Below are 19,240 nucleotides of genomic sequence, written 5' to 3'. Positions count from 1 at the left end.
ATTTATTTATTTATTTATTTTTGGTTGTGTTGGGTCTTCGTTTCTGTGCGAGGGCTTTCTCTAGTTGCGGCAAGCAGGGGCCACTCTTCATCGCGGTGCGCGGGCCTCTCACTATCGCGGCCTCTCTTGTTGCGGAGCACAGGCTCCAGACGCGCAGGCTCAGCAATTGTGGCTCATGGGCCCAGTTGCTCCGCGGCATGTGGGATCTTCCCAGACCAGGGCTCAAACCCATGTCCCCTGCATTGGCAGGCAGACTCTCAACCACTGTGCCACCAGGGAAGCCCGGTTAGCTTGACTTTTTAAAAAATTTTGATTTAAAAAATTTATATCTTGGGACTTCCCTGGAAGTCCAGTGGTTAAGATTTCCCCTTCCCATGCAGGGTCCCTGTCAGGGAGCTAAGATCCCACGTGCCTCGGGGCCAAAATCAAAATATAAAGCAGAGGCAATATTATAACAAATTCAATAAAGACTTTAAAAATGGTCCACATCAAAAAAAAAATCTTAAAAAAAAATTTATATTTCCTACTTTCCTTTGTGATTACAATTATTTTTAGGTCTTCTAAAATCTGACAAATGTTAACCAGTGTTTTCCATTTATTAAAAAAGAGGTTTCCTTTTTACATTTTAACTCTCAAATTTATATAGCGTTTATGCTGGCATATGGTATGAGGCCAGGCTCTAACCTTAATATTTTTTTCAAGTATCTAATCAATTGCAAGAGCGCCTTTATTGAATAAAATAGCTTTTCCCACTGGTGTGTAACATGGCCTATGTTAAGTAGAATCCTATATATTTGAAGAGTATCCTACTATTTTTTGCAGGCATCAGTTTTGAAGGTCAAGGAATCCGAAGCTTCTGAAAGAAACCATTGTAGTTGCTGGTCTTCCAGTTGGTTCCGTCACTGATCAATCGCTGACCGTATTAGTGAAGAGTCACTTTCAAGATATTGAGAATGGGGGTGGAGTTGTTGAAGATGTGATATATCCAACAAGAACCAAGGGAGTTGCATATGTAACATTCAAAGAAAAAAAAGGTATTTCCCAATCAAATTTTTGTAATCTTAGAAACGCTTCTGTAATGAAATTAAAAATTGAATTTCATTAAAATAATTCATGAGATTGGTAAAGTTCAAAGTGTATTTAAAAAGTAATAATTCTATTTTTTTTAACATCTTTATTGGAATACAATTGCTTTACAATGGTGTCTTAGTTTCTGCTTTATAACAAAGTGAATCAGTTATACATATACATCTCTCTTCCCTCTTGCATCTCCCTCCCTCCCACCCTCCCTATCCCACCCCTCTAGGTGGTCACAAAGCACCGAGCTGATCTCCCTGTGCTATGTGGCTGCTTCCCACTAGCTATCTATTTTACGTTTGGTAGTGTATATATGTCCATGCCACTCTCTCACTTTGTCCCCGCTTACCCTTCCCCCTCCCTGTATCCTCAAGTCCATCCTCCAGTAGATCTGTGTCTTTATTCTCGTCTTGCCCCTAGGTTCTTCATGACCTTTTTTTTTTCAGATTCCATATATATGTGTTAGCATACGGTATTTGTTTTTCTCTTTCTGACTTAGTTCACTCTGTATGAACAGACTCTAGGTCCATCCACCTCACTACAAATACTCAATTTCGTTTCTTTTTATGGCTGAGTAATATTCCATTGTATATATGTGCCACATCTTCCATTCATCTGTTGATGGACACTTAGTTTGCTTCCATGTCCTGGCTATTGTAAATAGAGCTGCAATTAACATTTTGGTACATGACACTTTTGAATTATGGTTTTCTTAGGTATATGCCAGTAATGGGATTTGCTGTGTCGTATAGTAGTTCTATTTTTACTTTTTAAGGAACCTCCTTACTGTTCTCCATAGTGGCTGTATCATTTACATTCCACCAACAGTGCAAGAGAGTTCCCTTTCCTCCACACCCTCTCCAGCATTTATTGTTTGTAGATTTTTTGATGATGGCCATTCTGACCAGTGTGAGATGATATCTCATTGTAGTTTTGATTTGCATTTCTGTAATGATTAATGATGTTGACCATTCTTTCATGTGTTTGTTGGCAATATCTTCTTTGGAGAAATGTCTATTTAGGTCTTCTGCCCATTTTTGGATTGGGTTGTTTGCTTTTTTGATATTGAGCTTCATGAGCTGCTTGTAAATTTTGGAGATTAATCCTGTCAGTTGCTTCATGGCAAATATTTTCTCCCATTTTGAACGTTGTCTTTTCGTCTTGTTTATGGTTTCCTTTGCTGTGCAAAAGCCTTTAAGTTTCATTAAGTCCCATTTGTTTATTTTTGTTTTTATTTCCATTTCTCTAGGAGGTGGGTCAAAAAGGATCTTGCTGTGATTTATGTCATAGAGTGTTCTGCCTATGTTTTCCTCTAAGAGTTTGGTAGTGTCTGGTCTTACATTTAGGTCTTTAATCCATTTTGAGTTTTGTTTTGTGTATGGTGTTAGGGAGTGTTCTAGTTTCATTCTTTTACATGTAGCTGTCCAGTTTTCCCAGCACCACTTATTGAAGAGGCTGTCTTTTCTCCACTGTATATTCTTGTCTCCTTTATCAAAGATAAGGTGACCATATGTGCATGGGTTTATCTCTGGGTTTTCTATCCTGTTCCATTGATCTATATTTCTGTTTTTGTGCCAGTACCACACTGTCTTGATTACTGTAGCTTTGTAATATAGTCTGAAGTCTGGGAGCCTGATTGCTCCAGCTCCGTTTTTCTTTCTCAAGATTGCTTTGGCTATTCGGGGTCTTTTGTGTTTCCATACAAATTGTGAAATTTTTTTTCCTACTTCTTTGAAAAATGTCAGTGGTAGTTTGATAGGGATTGCATTGAATCTGTAGATTGCTTTGGATAGTATAGTCATTTTCACAATGTTGATTCTTCCAATCCAAAACATGGTATATCTCTCCATCTGTTTGTATCCTCATGAATTTCTTTCATCAGTGTGTTATAATTTTCTGCATACAGGACTCTTGTCTCCTTAGGTAGGTTTATTCCTAGATATTTTATTCTTTTTGTTGCAATGGTAAATGGGAGCGTTTTGTTAATTTCACTTTCAGATTTTTCAACATTAGTGTATAGGAATGTTAGAGATTTCTGTGCATTAATTTTGTATCCTGCTACATTACCAAATTCATTGATTAGCTCTAGTAGTTTTCTGGTATCATCTTTAGGATTCTCTATGTATAGTATCATGTCTTCTGCAAACAGTGACAGCTTTACTTCTTCTTTTCCGATTTGGATTCCTTTTATTTCTTTTTCTTCTCTGATTGCTGTGGCTAAAACTTCCAAAACTATGTTGAATAATAGTGGTGAGAGTGGGCAACCTTGTCTTGTTCCTGATATTAGTGGAAATGGTTTCAGTTTTTCACCATTGAGGACTACATTGGCTGTGGGTTTGTCATACATGGTCTTTATTATGTTGAGGAAAGTTCCCTGTATGCCTACTTTCTGGAGGGTTTTTATCATAAATGGGTGTTGAATTTTGTTGAAAGCTTTCTCTGCATCTATTGAGATGATTATATGGTTTTTCTCCTTCAATTTGTTAATATGGTGTATCACATTGTTTGATTTGCGTATATTAAAGAATCCTTGCATTCCTGGGATAAACCCTACTTGATCATGTTGTATGATCCTTTTAATGTGCTGTTGGATTCTGTTTGCTAGTATTTTGTTGAGGATTTTTGCATCTATGTTCATCAGAGATATTGGCCTGTAGTTTTCTTTCTTTGTGATATCTTGTCTGGTTTTGGTATCAGGGTGATGGTGGCCTCGTGTAATGAGTTTGGGAGTGTTCCTCCCTCTGCTGTATTTTGTAAGAGTTTGAGAAGGATAGGTGTTAGCTCTTCTCTAAATATTTGATAGAATTCGCCTTTGAAGCCATCTGGTCCTGGGCTTTTGTTTGTTGGAAGATTTTTAATCACAGTTTCAATTTCAGTGCTTGTGATTGGTCTGTTCATATTTTCTATTTCTTCCTGGTTCAGTCTCGGCAGGTTGTGCATTTCTAAGAATTTGTCCATTTCTTCCAGGTTGTCCATTTTATTAGCATATAGTTGCTTGTAGTTATGTCTCATTATCCTTTGTATTTCTGCAGTGTCAGTTGTTACTTCTTTTTCAATTCTAATTCTATTGATTTGCGTCTTCTCCCTTTTTTTCTTGATGAGTCTGGCTAATGGTTTATCAATTTTGTTTATCTTCTTAAAGAACCAGCTTTTAGTTTTATTGATCTTTGCTATCGTTTCCTTCATTTCTTTTTCATTTATTTCTGATCTGATCTTTATGCTTTCTTTCCTTCTGCTAACTTCGGGGGTTTTTTGTTCTTCTTTCTCTAATTGCTTTAGGTGTAAGGTTAGGTTGTTTATTTGAGTTGTTTCTTGTTTCTTAAGGTAGGATTGTATTGCTGTAAACTTCCCTCTTAGAACTGCTTTTGCTGCATCCCATAGGTTTTGGGTCATCATATTTTCATTGTCATTTGTTTCTAGGTATTTTTTGATTTCCTCTTTGATTTCTTCAGTGATATCTTGGTTATTAAGTAGTGTGTTGTTTAGCCTCCATGTGTTTGTATTTTTTACAGATTTTTTCCTGTAATTGATATCTAGTCTCATAGCGTTGTGGTCGGAAAAGATACTTGATACGATTTCAATTTTCTTAAATTTACCAAAGCTTGATATTTGACCCAAGATATGATCTATGTTGGAGAATGTTCCATGAGCACTTGAGAAGAATGTGTATTCTGTTGTTTTTGGATGGAATGTCCTATAAATATCAGTTAAGTCCATCTTGTTTAATGTATCATTTAAAGCTTGTGTTTCCTTATTTATTTTCATTTTGGATGATCTGTCCATTGGTGAAAGTGGGGTATTAAAGTCCCCTACTCTGATTGTGTTGCTGTCGATTTCCCCTTTTATGGCTGTTAGTATTTGACTTATGTATTGAGGTGCTCTTATGTTGGGTGCATAAATATTTACAATTGTTATATCTGCTTCTTGGATTGATCCCTTGATCATTATGTAGTGTCCTTCTTTGTCTCGTAATATTCTTTGTTTTAAAGTCTGATATGAGAATTGTTTTGTCTGATGTGAGAATTGCTACTCCAGCTTTCTTTTGATTTCCATTTGCATGGAATATCTTTTTCCATCCCCTCACTTTCAGTCTTTATGTGTCCCTAGGTCTGAAGTGGGTCTCTTGTAGACAGCATGTATACGGGTCTGCTTTTGTATCCATTCAGCCAATCTATGTCTTTTGGTTGGAGCATTTAATCCATTTACATTTAAGGTAATTATCAATATGTTTGTTCCTCTTACCATTTTCTTAATTGTTTTGGGTTTGTTTTTGTAGGTCCTTTTATTCTCTTGTGTTTCCCACTTAGAGAAGTTCCTTTAGCATTTGTTGTAAAGCTGGTCTGGTGGTGTTGAATTCTCTTAGCTTTTGCTCGTCTGTAAAGGTTTTAATTTCTCCGTCAAATCTGAATGAGATTCTTGCTGGGTAGAGTAATCTTTGTTGTAGGTTTTTCTCCTTCATCACTTTAAATATGTCCTTCCACTCCCTTCTGGCTTGCAGAGTTCCTGCTGAAAGGTCAGCTGTTAACCTTATGGGGGTTCCCTTGTGTGTTATTTGTTGTATTTCCCTTGCTGCTTTTAATATTTTTTCTTTGTATTTAATTTTTGAGAATTTGATTAATATGTGTCTTGGCGTGTTTCTCCTTGGGTTTATCCTGTATGGGACTCTGTGCTTCCTGGACTTGGTTAACTATTTCCTTTCCCATATTAGGGAAGTTTTCAACTATAATCTCTTCAAATATTTTATGAGTCCCTTTCTTTTTCTCTTCTTCTTCTGGGACCCCTGTAATTCGAATGTTGGTGCATTTAATGTTGTCCCAGAGGTCTGTTAGGCTGTCTAAGTTTCTTTTCATTCTTTTTTCTTTATTCTTCTCTGCTCTAGTTATTTCCACTCTTTTATCTTCCAGGTCACTTATCCGTTCTTCTGCCTCAGTTACTCTGCTATTGATCCCTTCTAGAGAATTTTAAATTTCATTTATTGTGTTGTTCATCACTGTTTGTTTGCTCTTTAGTTCTTCTAGGTCCTTGTTAAACGTTTCTTTTATTTTCTCCGTTCTGTTTCCAAGATTTTGGATCACCTTTACTATCATTATTCTGAATTCTTTTTCGGGTAGATTGCCTATTTCCTCTTCATTTGTTTGGTCTGGTGGGTTTTTGCCTTGCTCCTTCATCTGCTGTGTGTTTCTTTGTCTTTTCATTTTGCTTAACTTAGTGTGTTTGGGGTCTCCTTTGCTCAGGCTGCAGGTTTGTAGTTCCCGTTGTTTTTGGTGTCTGTCTCCAGTGGCTAAGTTTCGTTCAGTGGGTTGTGTAGGCTTCTTGGTGGAGGGGAATAGTGCCTGTGTTCGGTGATGAGGCTGGATCTTGTCTTTCTGGTGGGCAGATCTACGTCTGGTGGTGTGTTTTGGGGTGTCTGTGGCCTTATTATGATTTTAGGCAGCCTCTCTGCTGATGGATGGGGTTGTGTTCCTGTCTTGCTAGTTGTTTGGCATAGGGTGTCCAGCACTGTAATTTGCTGTTCGTTGATTGGAGCTGGGTCTTGGCGTTGAGATGTAGATCTCTGGGAGATTTTCACCGTTTGATATTATGTGGAGCTGGGAGGTCTCTTGTGGACCAGTGTCCTGAACTTGGCTCTCCCACCTCAGAGACACAGCCCTGACGCCTGGCTGGAGTACCAAGAGCCTGTCATCTCCCACAGCTCAGATAAAAGGGAGAAAAAAAAGAAAGAAGAGGAGAAGATAAAATAAAATAATAAATGAACTAAGATAAAATAGTTATTAAAATAAAAAATAATTGTTAAAAATATTTAAAAAGTAATAAAAAAAAGAAAGAAAGAAAGAAAGATCAACCAAACTAAAAAGAAATCCACCAATGATAACAAGCGCTAAAAACTATATTAAAAAAAAAAAAAACTAAACAAAAACGGACAGAGAGACCCTAGGACAAATGGTAAAAGCAGAGCTATATAGACAAAATTGCACACCAGAAGCATAGACATTACACACCCACAAAAAGAGAAAAGGGAAAAAAAATGTATCATTGCTCCCAAAGTCCACCTCCTCAATTTGGGATGATTTGTTGTCTCTTCAGGTATTCCACAGATGCAGGGTACATCAAGTTGATTGTGGAGATTTAATCCGCTGCTCCTGAGGCTGCTGGGAGAAATTTCCCTTTCTCTTCTTTGTTCGCACAGCTTCTGGGGTTCAGCTTTAGTTTTGGCCCCACCTCTGAGTGTAGGTCGCCTGAGGGCGTCTGTTCTTCACTCAGGCAGGACAGGGTTAAAGGAGCAGCTGATTCGGGGGCTCTGGCTCACTCAGGCTGGGGGGAGGGAGGGGTACGAATATGGGGCGAGCCTGTGGCTGCAGAGGCCGGTGTGATGTTGCAACAGCCTGAGGCGCGCTGTGTGTTCTCCCGGGGAAGTTGTCCCTGGATCACGGGACCCTGGCAGTGGCGGGCTGCACAGGCTCCCGGGAGGGGAGGTGTGGATAGTGACCTGTGCTTGCACACAGGCTTCTTGGTGGCTACAGCAGCGGCCTTAGCGTCCCATGCCCATCTCTGGGGTCCACGCTGATAGCCACGGGTTGCGCCCGTCTCTGGAGCTCCTTTAAGCGGTGCTCTTAATCCCCTGTCCTCATGCCTAGGAAAACAAAGAGGCACGAAAAAGTCTCTTGTCTCTTCGGCAGCTCCAGAACTTTTCCTGGACTCCCTCCCGGCTAGCTGTAGTGCACTAGCCCCCTTCAGGCTGTGTTCACGCAGTCAACCCCAATTTCTCCCTGGGATCCGACTCGAAGCCCGAGCCTCAGCTCCCAGCCCCCGCCCGTCCTGGCGGGTGAGCAGACAAGCCTCTGGGGCTGGTGAGTGCTGGTCGGCACCGATCCTCTGTGCAGGAGTCTCTCTGCTTTGCCCTCTGCACCCCTGTTGCTGCACTCTCCTCCGTGGCTCTAAAGCTCCCCCCCTCCGCCACCTGCAGTCTCCGGCCTGCGAAGGGGCTTCCTAGTGTGTGGAAACCTTTTCCTCCTTCACAGCTCCCTCCCAAAGGTGCAGTCCCATCCCTGTTCTTTTGTCTCTGTTTTTTCCTTTTTCTTTTGCCCTACCCAGGTACGTGGGGAGTAGTTCTTGCCTTTTGGAAATCTGAGGTCTTCTGCCAGCGTTCAGGAGGTGTTCTGTAGGAGTTGCTCCACATGTAGATGTATTTCTGATGTATTTGTGGGGAGAAAGGTGATCTCCACGTCTTACTCTTCCGCCATCTTGAAGCTTTTCCTCAATAATTCTATTCTTGAATATAAAAGTGGCACAATAGTGTGTTAAGCAAGAATAAATGTGAAAATGTCTCATGATAGAGTTGTCAATAACTGGCAGTCTTAAAGACTTCTGTTTTTCTATATTTTAAATCTGTCTATATCTTGAGATAAAGGTGATACGTTTTATTGTAGAAAATTTGTAAAATACAGAAAAAAACCCCACAAAAGTTATCTATAATCTCACAAAAAAGATAAATACTTGGAGAATTTTGAGGTGGCTTCAGCAATATAATTATACCATTTGCTTCTCTTTGATCAAACCAACAAATGGGTATTCTCATATAGCATCTGCTTTATTACTGGGAAAGTTGGACTGAAGAAATATGGCTTGGATCTGAGGTCAGAGTGAGCCATTCTGTTCCCCACCTCCAACCTGACATAAGTGAGGAATTTGGGTCTGCAGACCTATTCACCCCTCCAGCCTCATGGATGGGGCAGCCTTCTGTACAGCACAGTGGCTGGTAGAATAAATTGCCAAAGAAAGGTGAGTCTCCATGCCAGCCTTTTGGAGGTAAAAGTACTACGTAAGAGTAGGAGCAGAAGAGACCTTGCTCTGCTTGTGGGAAGATAGGGTCCAGAGAGAGATCCAAAAGACTGTGGGTTATCAGTACCTTTATCTCTCACCATTAGTTATGTCATTCCTTCTCAATGGGGATGTTCAGGTAAGGGATGGCGGGAAGGGCTCCTTATTAGTTCTCTAAGGGGAACGTAGAAGTTAATAGTTTTATATTACTAAGGGGAATTATTAATTTTATATATTGCATTGGTTAACTCAGAGAGAGAAAGAGAGGACTCATTCATTCATTTATTCACAAGTATTTATTGAGTGCCTATTACTTTTCAGGCACCATTCTAGGCCTTGAGGTTATACAGCAATGAATGAAATAGGCAAAATGTTTTTTTTTTCATGAAGCATACATCTGTGGAGAGATAATAAACAAGCCAATAAATGAATATATAATTGTTGTGTGCTTTATTTGTATATTTATATATACTTATATATTTATACATATTAATATATAATATGGTGCTATAAAAAATATAAACAAGAATAAAGGGATAGAATGTGATGGATAGTGCTACTTTAGATAAGAGTGGGTAGGAAAATACTCTGTTTAGGTGACATTTGAACAGAGACTTGAATGAAGTAAGGGAATGACTCATGCAGATAAGGGGAAAGAAAATTCTAGGCACAGGGAAGGACTGGGAAAAATTCTCTGAGGGGTAGCCTGCTGGGCGTTTTGAAGAACAGTGAGGAGGTACGTGTGATGAATGGAAAGAGCAAGGAGGAGAGAATAGGAGATGTGGTTAGATGGGCAGCTGGGATCAGGTTATGTTAAGGAGTACATGGGTCAAAGCAAGGTGTCTGGATTTTATTCTAGGTGACATGGGAAGCCATTGGAGGGTTTTAAGCAGAGGACTGACAGAATGTGACGGCCTTTTTTAACGTGATCCATCTGGCAGCCATGTGGAGAATAAGAGCTACTAGTCGGTGTTGGCTTTGACTAGGGTGGTAGCAGGGCAGGTGATTGAGAACTGGTGGGTGTTCAGAATTTGTAGATGGACTAAGTGTCATTTTCTGAGATGCTGAACACGGGAGGAAGAGTACTTTTGGAAGGGGGCTAGTTATTAAGAGTTGAATTTTGGTCGTTGAGACGTCTATTCAGATAATGAAGTAGAGATTTCCACAGGCAGAAGGGAGAAAGGTCGATGTTGAAGAGAGGATTTTGGAGGTGATACATAGATGATGTCTAAAGCTGTGGAAATTGTTGACATCACCCAGGGGGTGGGTGTAAGGTTAGTAAAAAGGTGTGAGGCCTGAGGCGGTGGGGCAGGGGTGTTGGAGGGGGCATGCCAAAGCCTAGAGAATGGGGAGAGAAGGATAATTAGCGAAGGAGACTGAGCAGGTCAGCCTGTGAATTAGAGGAAAGCAAACCAGGACAGTGTGATATCCTGGATTCAGAAAGGTGAAGTCTCCTCATGACCATAATTAACAGAGCGGTGGGGGATTTACTTTTAGGTGTTTGTTATGTATTATATATAACATACAAAACATGCAAGTGTTTTACGTATGTATGTATACATATATATGTATAAATTTTAATGTGTTAAAGTAGAAGGAAAAACTATGTAAATGCTGAATTTAGAGGAAACAGAAAAAATCGTAGGTATTTTAAAAGAATTGAACATCTCTATTATTATTAATTAAAATAATTATTAGTGTATTGTGCCACAAACACTTCTGGTGACCCTTTTTCCACTTAGTTGCAGAGAATGTCATCAGAAAAAAGAAACACTATCTAGCAGAGATGGTCAGACCCGCTCAACTCACCGTCTCCCATTTTAGTGAAAAGGTAAGTGTAATGCTGATCATCTGGATCCCATTTCTTCTGCAGAGAATCTCCTCTACGTAGGAGGCACAAAGCACCCTCATCCCATGACTTCTAGAAAAGAAAGTGCAAACTCCTGTTAACCTGAGTCGGTGTTAAAGGTCAAACCTGTGTCTTAAAATTTTTTGGTTATTGCCTGGTCACTTTTATGTTTCTCTATGACCCTCTTAATGCTTTTAAAGTGACAGTGTGCTTTTATGCTGTCATGGATGTCAGGCATCTACCTAAAGACTTCCTTTGTGGGGGAAAAAACAATTAGGATGAACATTAAAAAGGAGCTTTGAAGACACAGTAAAGGTGGAAGTAAGAGGAAAAAGTAAAATTCAAAGCATTGTTTTAAAACTTTATTCTGTAAGAAACCTAGGGTTCTGTGCAGCCATCTGAGGAACTTCTAACTTGGAGGGCTCTCTACGGGGACCCCTATCCACAGAGCAGAACCAGAACAGTGTATTTCTCTGGGTTCTGCTTAAGACTTTGTTTCAAAAAAGCATTCTGCCTCTGAAAAAATATTTGACCACCTCTGTTTAGGGTAATCCAGTGAGAAATGTGAATCCCAAATCGAACACTGTGGCCTTGATAGGGTTGTGGCATCCGTTTGATGGGCAGCTATGGCGCAAGAAGCCAGCTGTGCTAGGCAGTTGAGGCCTGGTTTAGGGGCTACTGCAGGGGAGACCGAGAAAGTGGCAGAAAAAGAATGTGTTTATGTAGTCTGCTCCACTAGGTGGTGCTGTTTTAACTTCTCTGTTTAATTTTAGGTCTTCAGCTCTGTAAATGCTGTCCTTGATCTTTCTGTTTTTCGGAGTCAAATTGGTCTGAGAAGTCTGGTAATGGACCTGAAAAGGGAAATCCCAGCTTTATGCTTCAGTCCTTTGGAAGCCAATGGAAGAATCTCCGTTCAAGGATCATTTCTGGCTATCAAGAAGCTCAAAGAATCTTTGCTATTAAAAGCAAGTTCTCTTTTAGAAAAAAACAGGAATAGACAGAGCCCCAGAGGGAGTACATGGAAAAGTAGTCACTCTTTAAAGCCACCCAGGTCCTCAACACCTGAGACTATGAGAAGAGGAGAAAGGCTTGTTCTCGACACAGATATTTTCCTTTACCTGAAAAAGACGAGTGGATTTTATGAAAGCACACTGAAAAAATTTCATGCTCTATGTCAAGAGACAGTGGATGGTGAAATTACCACACTTTGTATAAGGAATGCTGAAGGTGGTTCTCAGCCAAACAATGAAAAACAGGTAAAAGAGCTCATTGAGAAATATTCACATGCTCTTCACTTCGAGCTTAGAAAGGAGACATTTATTTTGGAAGGAAAGGAAAATAGAGAGAAAAGAAATATTAAGCTGGCATGTGAGCAACTAAGTTCGAGGTACCTTCAGGTTCTGGTTAATTTTTATTACACGCACATTGACGTTATAGGATCTTCTTCTGACACGTACTCGTTTAAAAAAGAGGTCATGAAATTAATAAGGCAGAAAGTGAGGTAATAAAATCCTCAGCAACAGTAACAAGAATGGCTGCTGCCTTCCCTTACTGAGCAGTAGTGATGTCATGCGTGATCCCAGCTTTACAGACATTATCTCATTTAATTCTTTGTTTGTTTGTTTGTTTTTTGGCTGCACCACACAGCTTGTGGGATCCCAACCAGGGATCAAACCTGGGCTCCCTGCCGTGGAAGCGTGGAGTCCTAACCACTGGATGCCAGGGAATTCCCTATCTCATTTAATTCTTGTGACCATCTTTCATCACAGGCATTTCCATCCTCATGTTATAGGGGAAGAAACTAGGATTTGAAGAGGTGAAAACACTTGTCTGAAGTTATCTAGCTGCCCATCAGCAGGAGTTAAACCCAAAGATAATATCTAAGGTATAAAACTTCGAAAATTATAAAACTAAATTTAAAGAAACTTCACTTTCTCTGCAACCCCAAATTCTTAGAAAAAAGAGGTAGCCTTCATTCTAACATATAAGAAGTTTGGATGATTATTATGCCATTGGCAATTTCTTAACATTTACAAAATTTGCGTTTACTCCAAATAGAATTAGAATCCTAGCAAAACTCACTTGAGAAGCTACTTAGATGGTATTTCTGATGCAGGTAGTCATTACTTGACCAAATCCCATATTAGTATAACGCTATTGGACATACAGAACATTTTTACTGCTGCTTACTTAGCCTAAGTGCTTACATAAAATGCTGGTTCTCCTGTTGGAATTATGAAGGGAGTATAATGTCTACTTTATAATTGTATTGTAAAATTAAAAACATTTCAGGAATAAGATCATGGATGATAAGAATAATAGCAAACACTTAACTTGCTAGGCATAATTTTAAATGCATTACATATCTTTACTCATTCAGTCCTGACAGCAGCCCTGTGAGTTAGGTACTATCTTTATCGCCTTTTCACACATGAGGAAACTGGTGCCTAGTGATATAATGTAACTTGCCCATGGCTCTGATTACCGAACGGTGCTTCTCCCTTTTGTAGTCTCTCACAATTCTACTTAAACAATTGAGAAATGTTTCCTTAAAGATGACAGAAGGATTTGAAAATTCTTTACTGAAGGGAAGCCAGAGCTTGTAAGTCATTTGGTTGTCTGTGACTGACCTGCATTTAACTTAGCATTAAGCCAATTTTAAGTATCGGGGGCACTGCAGAGACCCTCCCAGGATAATAAAATGATACATCTTGCTCATCTCAAAGTAAACAAACATGGTTATGATGATTTGAACTGTTTATATCAGTAGAAAAGAGTAAGAAAAATCTATATGCTTTCATTTTTCTTAGCTACCTAAATCCCAAATATGTAAATGATTTCTATTTCTTTAAATATGTTATTTCATTTCTGTATGACTAAACTTTTTGCCATGGGAAAATTCTCTTTATAGGAAGTGTCCAATAAGGTATCTTTAAAGAGGTGTTTGACTTTCATTTTGCTTCTGGGGATTTGTCTCAGTCTGGGTCCAGTCGGGAGAGAGAAGGCACACAGTAATTTGAACAGGGAAAGTTTAATATAAAGAATTGTTAACTATGACGGGATTGGAATAATGAGGGATTGGCTCGTAAGAAACAGAGAAAACTCTACCAAATACAGGAGTAACAGATATAAGGAGTAGTTTAGACAGAGCGCCCAGGGAAAACCTCCCCCACCCACCCTACAGCCCCCAACTTAGATCCAAACTTTGCCGTAGGGTTTGTGCCAGGGAATCTTGCTGGAAATCCATCCTCTAGGGTACTGGAGGAATCTGGTTAGAAGGTGTCTCTCCAGCGACCCTCCATTACAACATGCCTGAGGGGATTACTGGGGGGAGCTGCTGGTGGCCGGGTGCTGCTGGCCATTTGGTACTATGGGCGCTCAGTGCTGGGGAGGCCTTGGGTGTGGGCGTTGGACACTGGAGCAGCTGCCCATGCTGCACGAGCCTAATGCTGGAGAAGCTGCGTATGGGGGAACCTTCCTCTGCCGGGGACCTGGATTCTGAGGAGCCTGCCAATTGAACACACTGAAGGAGGAACAAGGCTCTTTCCTCCTGCAGTGCCTCTCCAGCGCCCTCTACTGAGAAAGCTTAATATCTTGCCAGCTACAAAGGAAGGATAAAAGGCCCAAATTTGTTTTTACTGAGTAGGCATATACGATGAATTTAAAGCTGAGTCAATAAATTGATAACTGGCAGTTATATGATACCTACCAAGGCTTTCATTATTACCACAAATTTAATACCGATAGAATAGTCTTTCAGGGACTTCCTTGGTGGCGCAGTGGTTAAGAATCCGCCTGCCAATGCAGGGGACACGGGTTCGACCCCTGGTCCGGGAAGATCCCACATGCTGCAGAGCAACTAAGCCCATGTGCCACAACTACTGAGCCTGCGCTCTAGAGCCTGCGAGCCACAACTACTGAGCACGGTGTGCCACAGCTATTGAAGCCTGTGTGCCTAGAGCCCGTGCTCCACAACAAGAGAAGCCACCGCAATGAGAAGCCCTCACACTGCAACAAAGAGTAGCCCCTGCTCACCGCAACTAGAGAAAGCCCGCGCGAAGCAACGAAGACCCAACGCAGCCAAAAATAAATAAATAAATAAATAAATGAAAAAAAATCCTATTAAAAAAAATAGTCTTTCAACAAAGAGCTGGATCAGAATAGTGAGGCTCATTCCTTGACTCGATAGACACTGAATGCTAATTGGTTTATGGGTATGAATATAGCATCTTCTGCTTGAGAAGATTATGTATTTCAGGTGTTTTACATATTGCTGTCCATTTTAGAGTTCATTTAACAGCACTGTCCTTATAGTATGCTAGTCGTGTAACCAATTTCTATCCTTAATAAAAACTGACATTTTAATTTTCAAAATGGTAGTAGTGATTTTTATTAAAATTTATTTTTGAAGGTTACTGATGTTCAGGAAGATGATGTGAATTCTATCCTGTTCTAGCCTAAACCCTGTTGTGTGTCTGCCATTGGGAGAAAAACTTATCATTTAACTAGATAATAAGTTGGTACTTTTCAAAGAGGTTGCAGATGGTTAAGAAAGCCATTCTCAAGTTAAAAGAGAAGATGTGGGAGTTTCAGCTTATGATGAAAAAGAAGAGTGGGAGAAAGTGGGGGAGAAAGGAGAGGCATTTTGAGTATGAAACTCATTCAGGGATTTTTGTTGAGCTCATCCTCTGGGTTCTGGAGACAACAGTGGGACGTAAGACAGAAATGTTCAGTGACTCCTTAGAAGTTACTGCCTAGTCTGGCAGAGAAGGCAGGCAAACAAGCCATTACAATAGTGCTTGCTATAGAAGCACTACTTGGGGTAGGGTTGGAGGGTTAATTCTTACTTGGGATATATTAGTCATTTCAATATTATCAGCATAAGCCTCAGAAAAAGACAGTAAGCATGAATTAAAGTTTTATTTACCTTATTATTAAGGAGTAAACTAGCAGAACGACAAAACTGGTTCAAAAAGAAAGTAAGAAGTGAAATTAAAAAGTCAATAGGAAAATGCATGTTAGTAAAAATTGCTAAATTAGAAACAAAACTTGTCGGTGTTATAAAACTGATTTGGAAGGTTATTTTCTCTGCTAGACAGAAAAGCAAATAATCACACTTTATCGTTTTTTAAAGAAGTTAAACTTATAATTTTACAGAGTTGTAAAATGTCATTGCCCTTATCAACTGTGATATTAAGTGAAACGAACTTAACATTCCTCAAAAGAGATGACCCACAAGTGGGCTTATTAGAGCTTGTCCAGCAGGGTATTAAAAGGTCACAAAATTATTTTTTGCCTTACTTCTGTGTTTTGAGTAATTTTCTTTAACAAGCGTCAGAAGAAGCTCCCAGAGGCTGAGAGCCTGTGGATGGGTTAGCCCAATGACAGGATGAAAAGGCAGGACAGCTCTTGGTTTGGCAGATGAATGCCAAGTTTAGGGATGGCTGAATTTTGATAGCTTAGTTTTTACAACTTTTAACTGAGGGACAAGATTCCTTGATTCCTCAATAGAAGACACACATAAAAAGGTGTAAAGGGAAGGAAAGGTCAAATTTGCCTTGTGAATTTCTCCATATAAACCATGTTAGCAACAATGTATAGAGTTTCCCAAAGACAGTAATTTAAGGAATGTAACTATCCTGCCAAGATTTTGTTACTCTGGGATCATTTCCTGGTATAAATACTGGCCTAGGAAACTCGTGTGGGCGCTCTTCCATATTCTCCACTCACCCCTTCTCTCCCATCTTTCACCTCTTCTGAACTGAGGGATTCTGAGAAAGTTCCTCACTCCTCTAGCTTCAGTGTTCTCAGCTGTAACCTGAAAATAATACCTATTTTGCAGGGTTCTTGTGAGTTTTAGAAAACATGTTACATAACAGATGTTCAAGAACAGTAGCTATAATCTTAAGAACTTGGTAATACCAACACCCCAAGAAAAGCTCCCTCTGCTTGGAATGCCTTATCTCAGAGCTGGCACCAATATGTCATCCATGCTGGAGAACACAGAGTCTTTCTGGGCTCCTTCCTCTTCTCTCCATTTATATGGCCACAACCTTAGATCAGGCCTCTGTAATTTCTTGTCCGGTTTAGTGGGTTGAATAGTATTCCCTCAAAATTCATGTCTTCCTGGAACCTCAGAATGTGACTTTATTTGGAAATAGGGTCTTTGCAGATGTGGTTAGTTAAAAGTGACGCCCTAACCCGATGACTTGTGTCCTTATAAGAAAGGGAGAGGACGCAGAAGCTCAGAGAAAACAGGGAATAAGTTCATGTGATGACAAAGGCAGAGGGTGGAGTGATACAGCTACAAGCCTAGGAAGGCCAAGGATGGCAGGGAGCCACTAGGAACTGGAAGAGGCAAGGAAGAATTCTTCCCTGGAGTCTCCAAATGGAGCGTGATCCTGTCAGCACCTTGATCTTAGACTTCCAGCCTCCAGAACTGTGAGAGAATAAACTTCTGTTGTTTTAAGCCACCAACTTTGTGGCAATTTGTGATGGCAGCCCTAGGAAACCAATACACATGGCTTTCCTTCAAAAAATTCCTGTGACCCCCTGATCCTTGCAGCTGGCTCTGTGTGTGGGATCCTGTTGTATGCTCTATAACACCCTCTCTGTGACAGCATTTCACAGTGCTTTTTGTTTGTTGGTTTCTTGTCTTCCTTTCCCACTACATAGTGGTTTCCATGAGGACAGGAATTTTGTCTTTTTTTCTACTGTATTTATCCCCTGTTTATAACAGAGTGCCTGGCACAAAGTATGCATTCCATAAATATTTATGAAATATATGAACAATTTTTGTGTTAGCCACAGAATTTAGTACAGGGTTTTATGCTGAGATAAGTGTCTTATAAATGTGTGTTCATTGGAATTTTCTGTCTTTTGATACAGTCTTCCCACTTGCCAACATCATAAAACTAATACTATCTCTTACCCTCTCTTCAGGATATGTCCTCATTTCTTACTTGTATCATTTCCTCCAATGTAGGAAATTCTGGCAAGACCAACTCAAGCAGCTTGGCCAGTTACTGCCCTGGCAGGAAGGCCCTGGGCATGCTCCCTGAATTCCCTCCATTTGCCTAGTTCCTGACTAGGTTTCACCAGTGAGACAAAAGTCTCTTGTGACTTAAATTGATAGTTATGAAGATTCGTGGGGTCTGTCCATGCTGGTATCTGGTTGTTGTCAGCTTTAGCAGCTCACTGGAGAATTCTCAATGTCTATAAGTTGTCTACCCATTAATGCTTGAGATAGTAAAGCGTTTAATTAGAAGAAAATACTATATAGCATGCGTAAGTTTGTTAAGACCATCCTTCAGTTAACAAATTTCTGAGAAAAGCAATAGGAGTAGAATATACCTCCTTTTGATTATCTATGAAATTTAGTGCTAGAGGAAATTAGTCTAACAAATATTTTACTGATTCAGATATTATAAAAGTATTAACTTAAAAAGTAGGGACTTTTAGGGAGTGGGTGGGAAGAGGGATATAGAATATAAAGGTTCTTTTGGTTGTTGGAGGAACTTGTTTAAAATAAATAAGTGATTTCATGAGGGCAATAAAAAGATAAAATGTAAAAATGGTAGCGTTTTCAAGGGATGTGTATGAAGATTGGGAGGAAAAACTTGCTCCTGGTGAAGATAGATGTTTATGGGCTAACTGTTTAAGGTTTATCAAAAATGTCAGCCAAAGTAGACAGCTCATTCCCCTTCTTTCTTCCTGGCAAGGTTCCTCTTAGATGGAAAACCTCACAGTTTCCTTCCCTCACCAAGCATTTTGGATTCTATCTCCATATCATCCTTTGTATTTGTTTCCTCTTTTCCATTCTCAATGACACTACTGTAATGAGCTCATACCTAAGCTGTTGCAATATTCTCCTAATGGGCCTTCCTGGCTCTGCCCTTCCCACCCCCAATGCCCTCAATCTGCTTTATATGCCACCACCAGATTAATGTGTCTATAACGATTAGTGAAATTTGGGAGGCTTCTGCTGTCTGGCTGGAAGCCTAATTAATTGTCCTACCCTGAAATTTCATTGCAACTTTTAATCTTATGTTCTCCTTATCCCTTTATAGCATGTGTTTTCTGATAGGTATATACTACTCATGCTCATAAAAGATGAGTGTTTTGTCATATATTAACTCATATTCTTTTTTTTAATGTCTAATATTCAGAAGCAAATAAGTTTTTCTTTTCTTTTTTTAAGCTAGAGCTAGTAAGCATAACTTACTTATAGGCAGTGTTAGGGGAACCACTGACTGAAACCATCTGCCCTGGCCAGGCACCATAGTAACCACTTGCATGAGTTATCTTACAATAGGAGGTCCTGGTAAGGAACAGGAACTAGCAAGCTACCACCGACCAGAATAATTTGGGAAAGGTCAAAAGGAGAGAGGAGACGCCAGTCCATATGTCCTACCAACCTCCCAGAATCCTTCTCGCTGGAATCCATCTTGGCTGTGTGATGCACGCACCACCAGGAAGGACCCTGAGTCAGAGTGA

General features: G+C 39.9%; 1 protein-coding gene across 2 annotated transcripts; it reads left to right on the top strand.

Moving 5' to 3' along the window:
• The first annotated feature begins 827 nt into the window (after positions 1–827).
• Positions 828–14,606, top strand: RBM43 (RNA binding motif protein 43). Of its 2 annotated transcripts, none has more exons than XM_036858968.1 (4): positions 828–1,034; positions 10,638–10,726; positions 11,518–12,000; positions 12,537–14,606. In XM_036858968.1, exons 2-4 carry the CDS (start codon positions 10,682–10,684, stop codon positions 12,576–12,578), a joined length of 570 nt encoding a protein of 189 aa, XP_036714863.1. In that variant the 5' UTR covers positions 828–1,034; positions 10,638–10,681; the 3' UTR covers positions 12,579–14,606. The 2 variants fall into 2 exon arrangements, with proteins under 2 accessions (XP_036714863.1, XP_036714865.1); XM_036858970.1 differs by having other exon boundaries at positions 12,514–14,606.
• Positions 14,607–19,240: the final 4,634 nt, after the last annotated feature.

The sequence above is a fragment of the Balaenoptera musculus genome, chromosome 7, assembly GCF_009873245.2.
Source record: "Balaenoptera musculus isolate JJ_BM4_2016_0621 chromosome 7, mBalMus1.pri.v3, whole genome shotgun sequence".
NCBI classification, from domain to species: Eukaryota; Metazoa; Chordata; class Mammalia; order Artiodactyla; family Balaenopteridae; genus Balaenoptera; species Balaenoptera musculus.
The sequence above is the reverse complement of the archived record's forward strand: the minus strand, read 5'-3'. Positions and strand labels throughout refer to the sequence as shown.

Bases quoted from the DNA above. Each gene is read 5' to 3' on its own strand.
- RBM43 (XM_036858968.1), top strand. From the start codon at position 10,682: ATGGTCAGACCCGCTCAACTCACCGTCTCCCATTTTAGTGAAAAG. The intron at 10,727-11,517 runs GTAAGTGTAATG...GTTTAATTTTAG, and splicing joins TCTCCCATTTTAGTGAAAAG to GTCTTCAGCTCTGTAAATGC. The intron at 12,001-12,536 runs GTAAAAGAGCTC...CTCATGTTATAG, and splicing joins AGCCAAACAATGAAAAACAG to GGGAAGAAACTAGGATTTGA.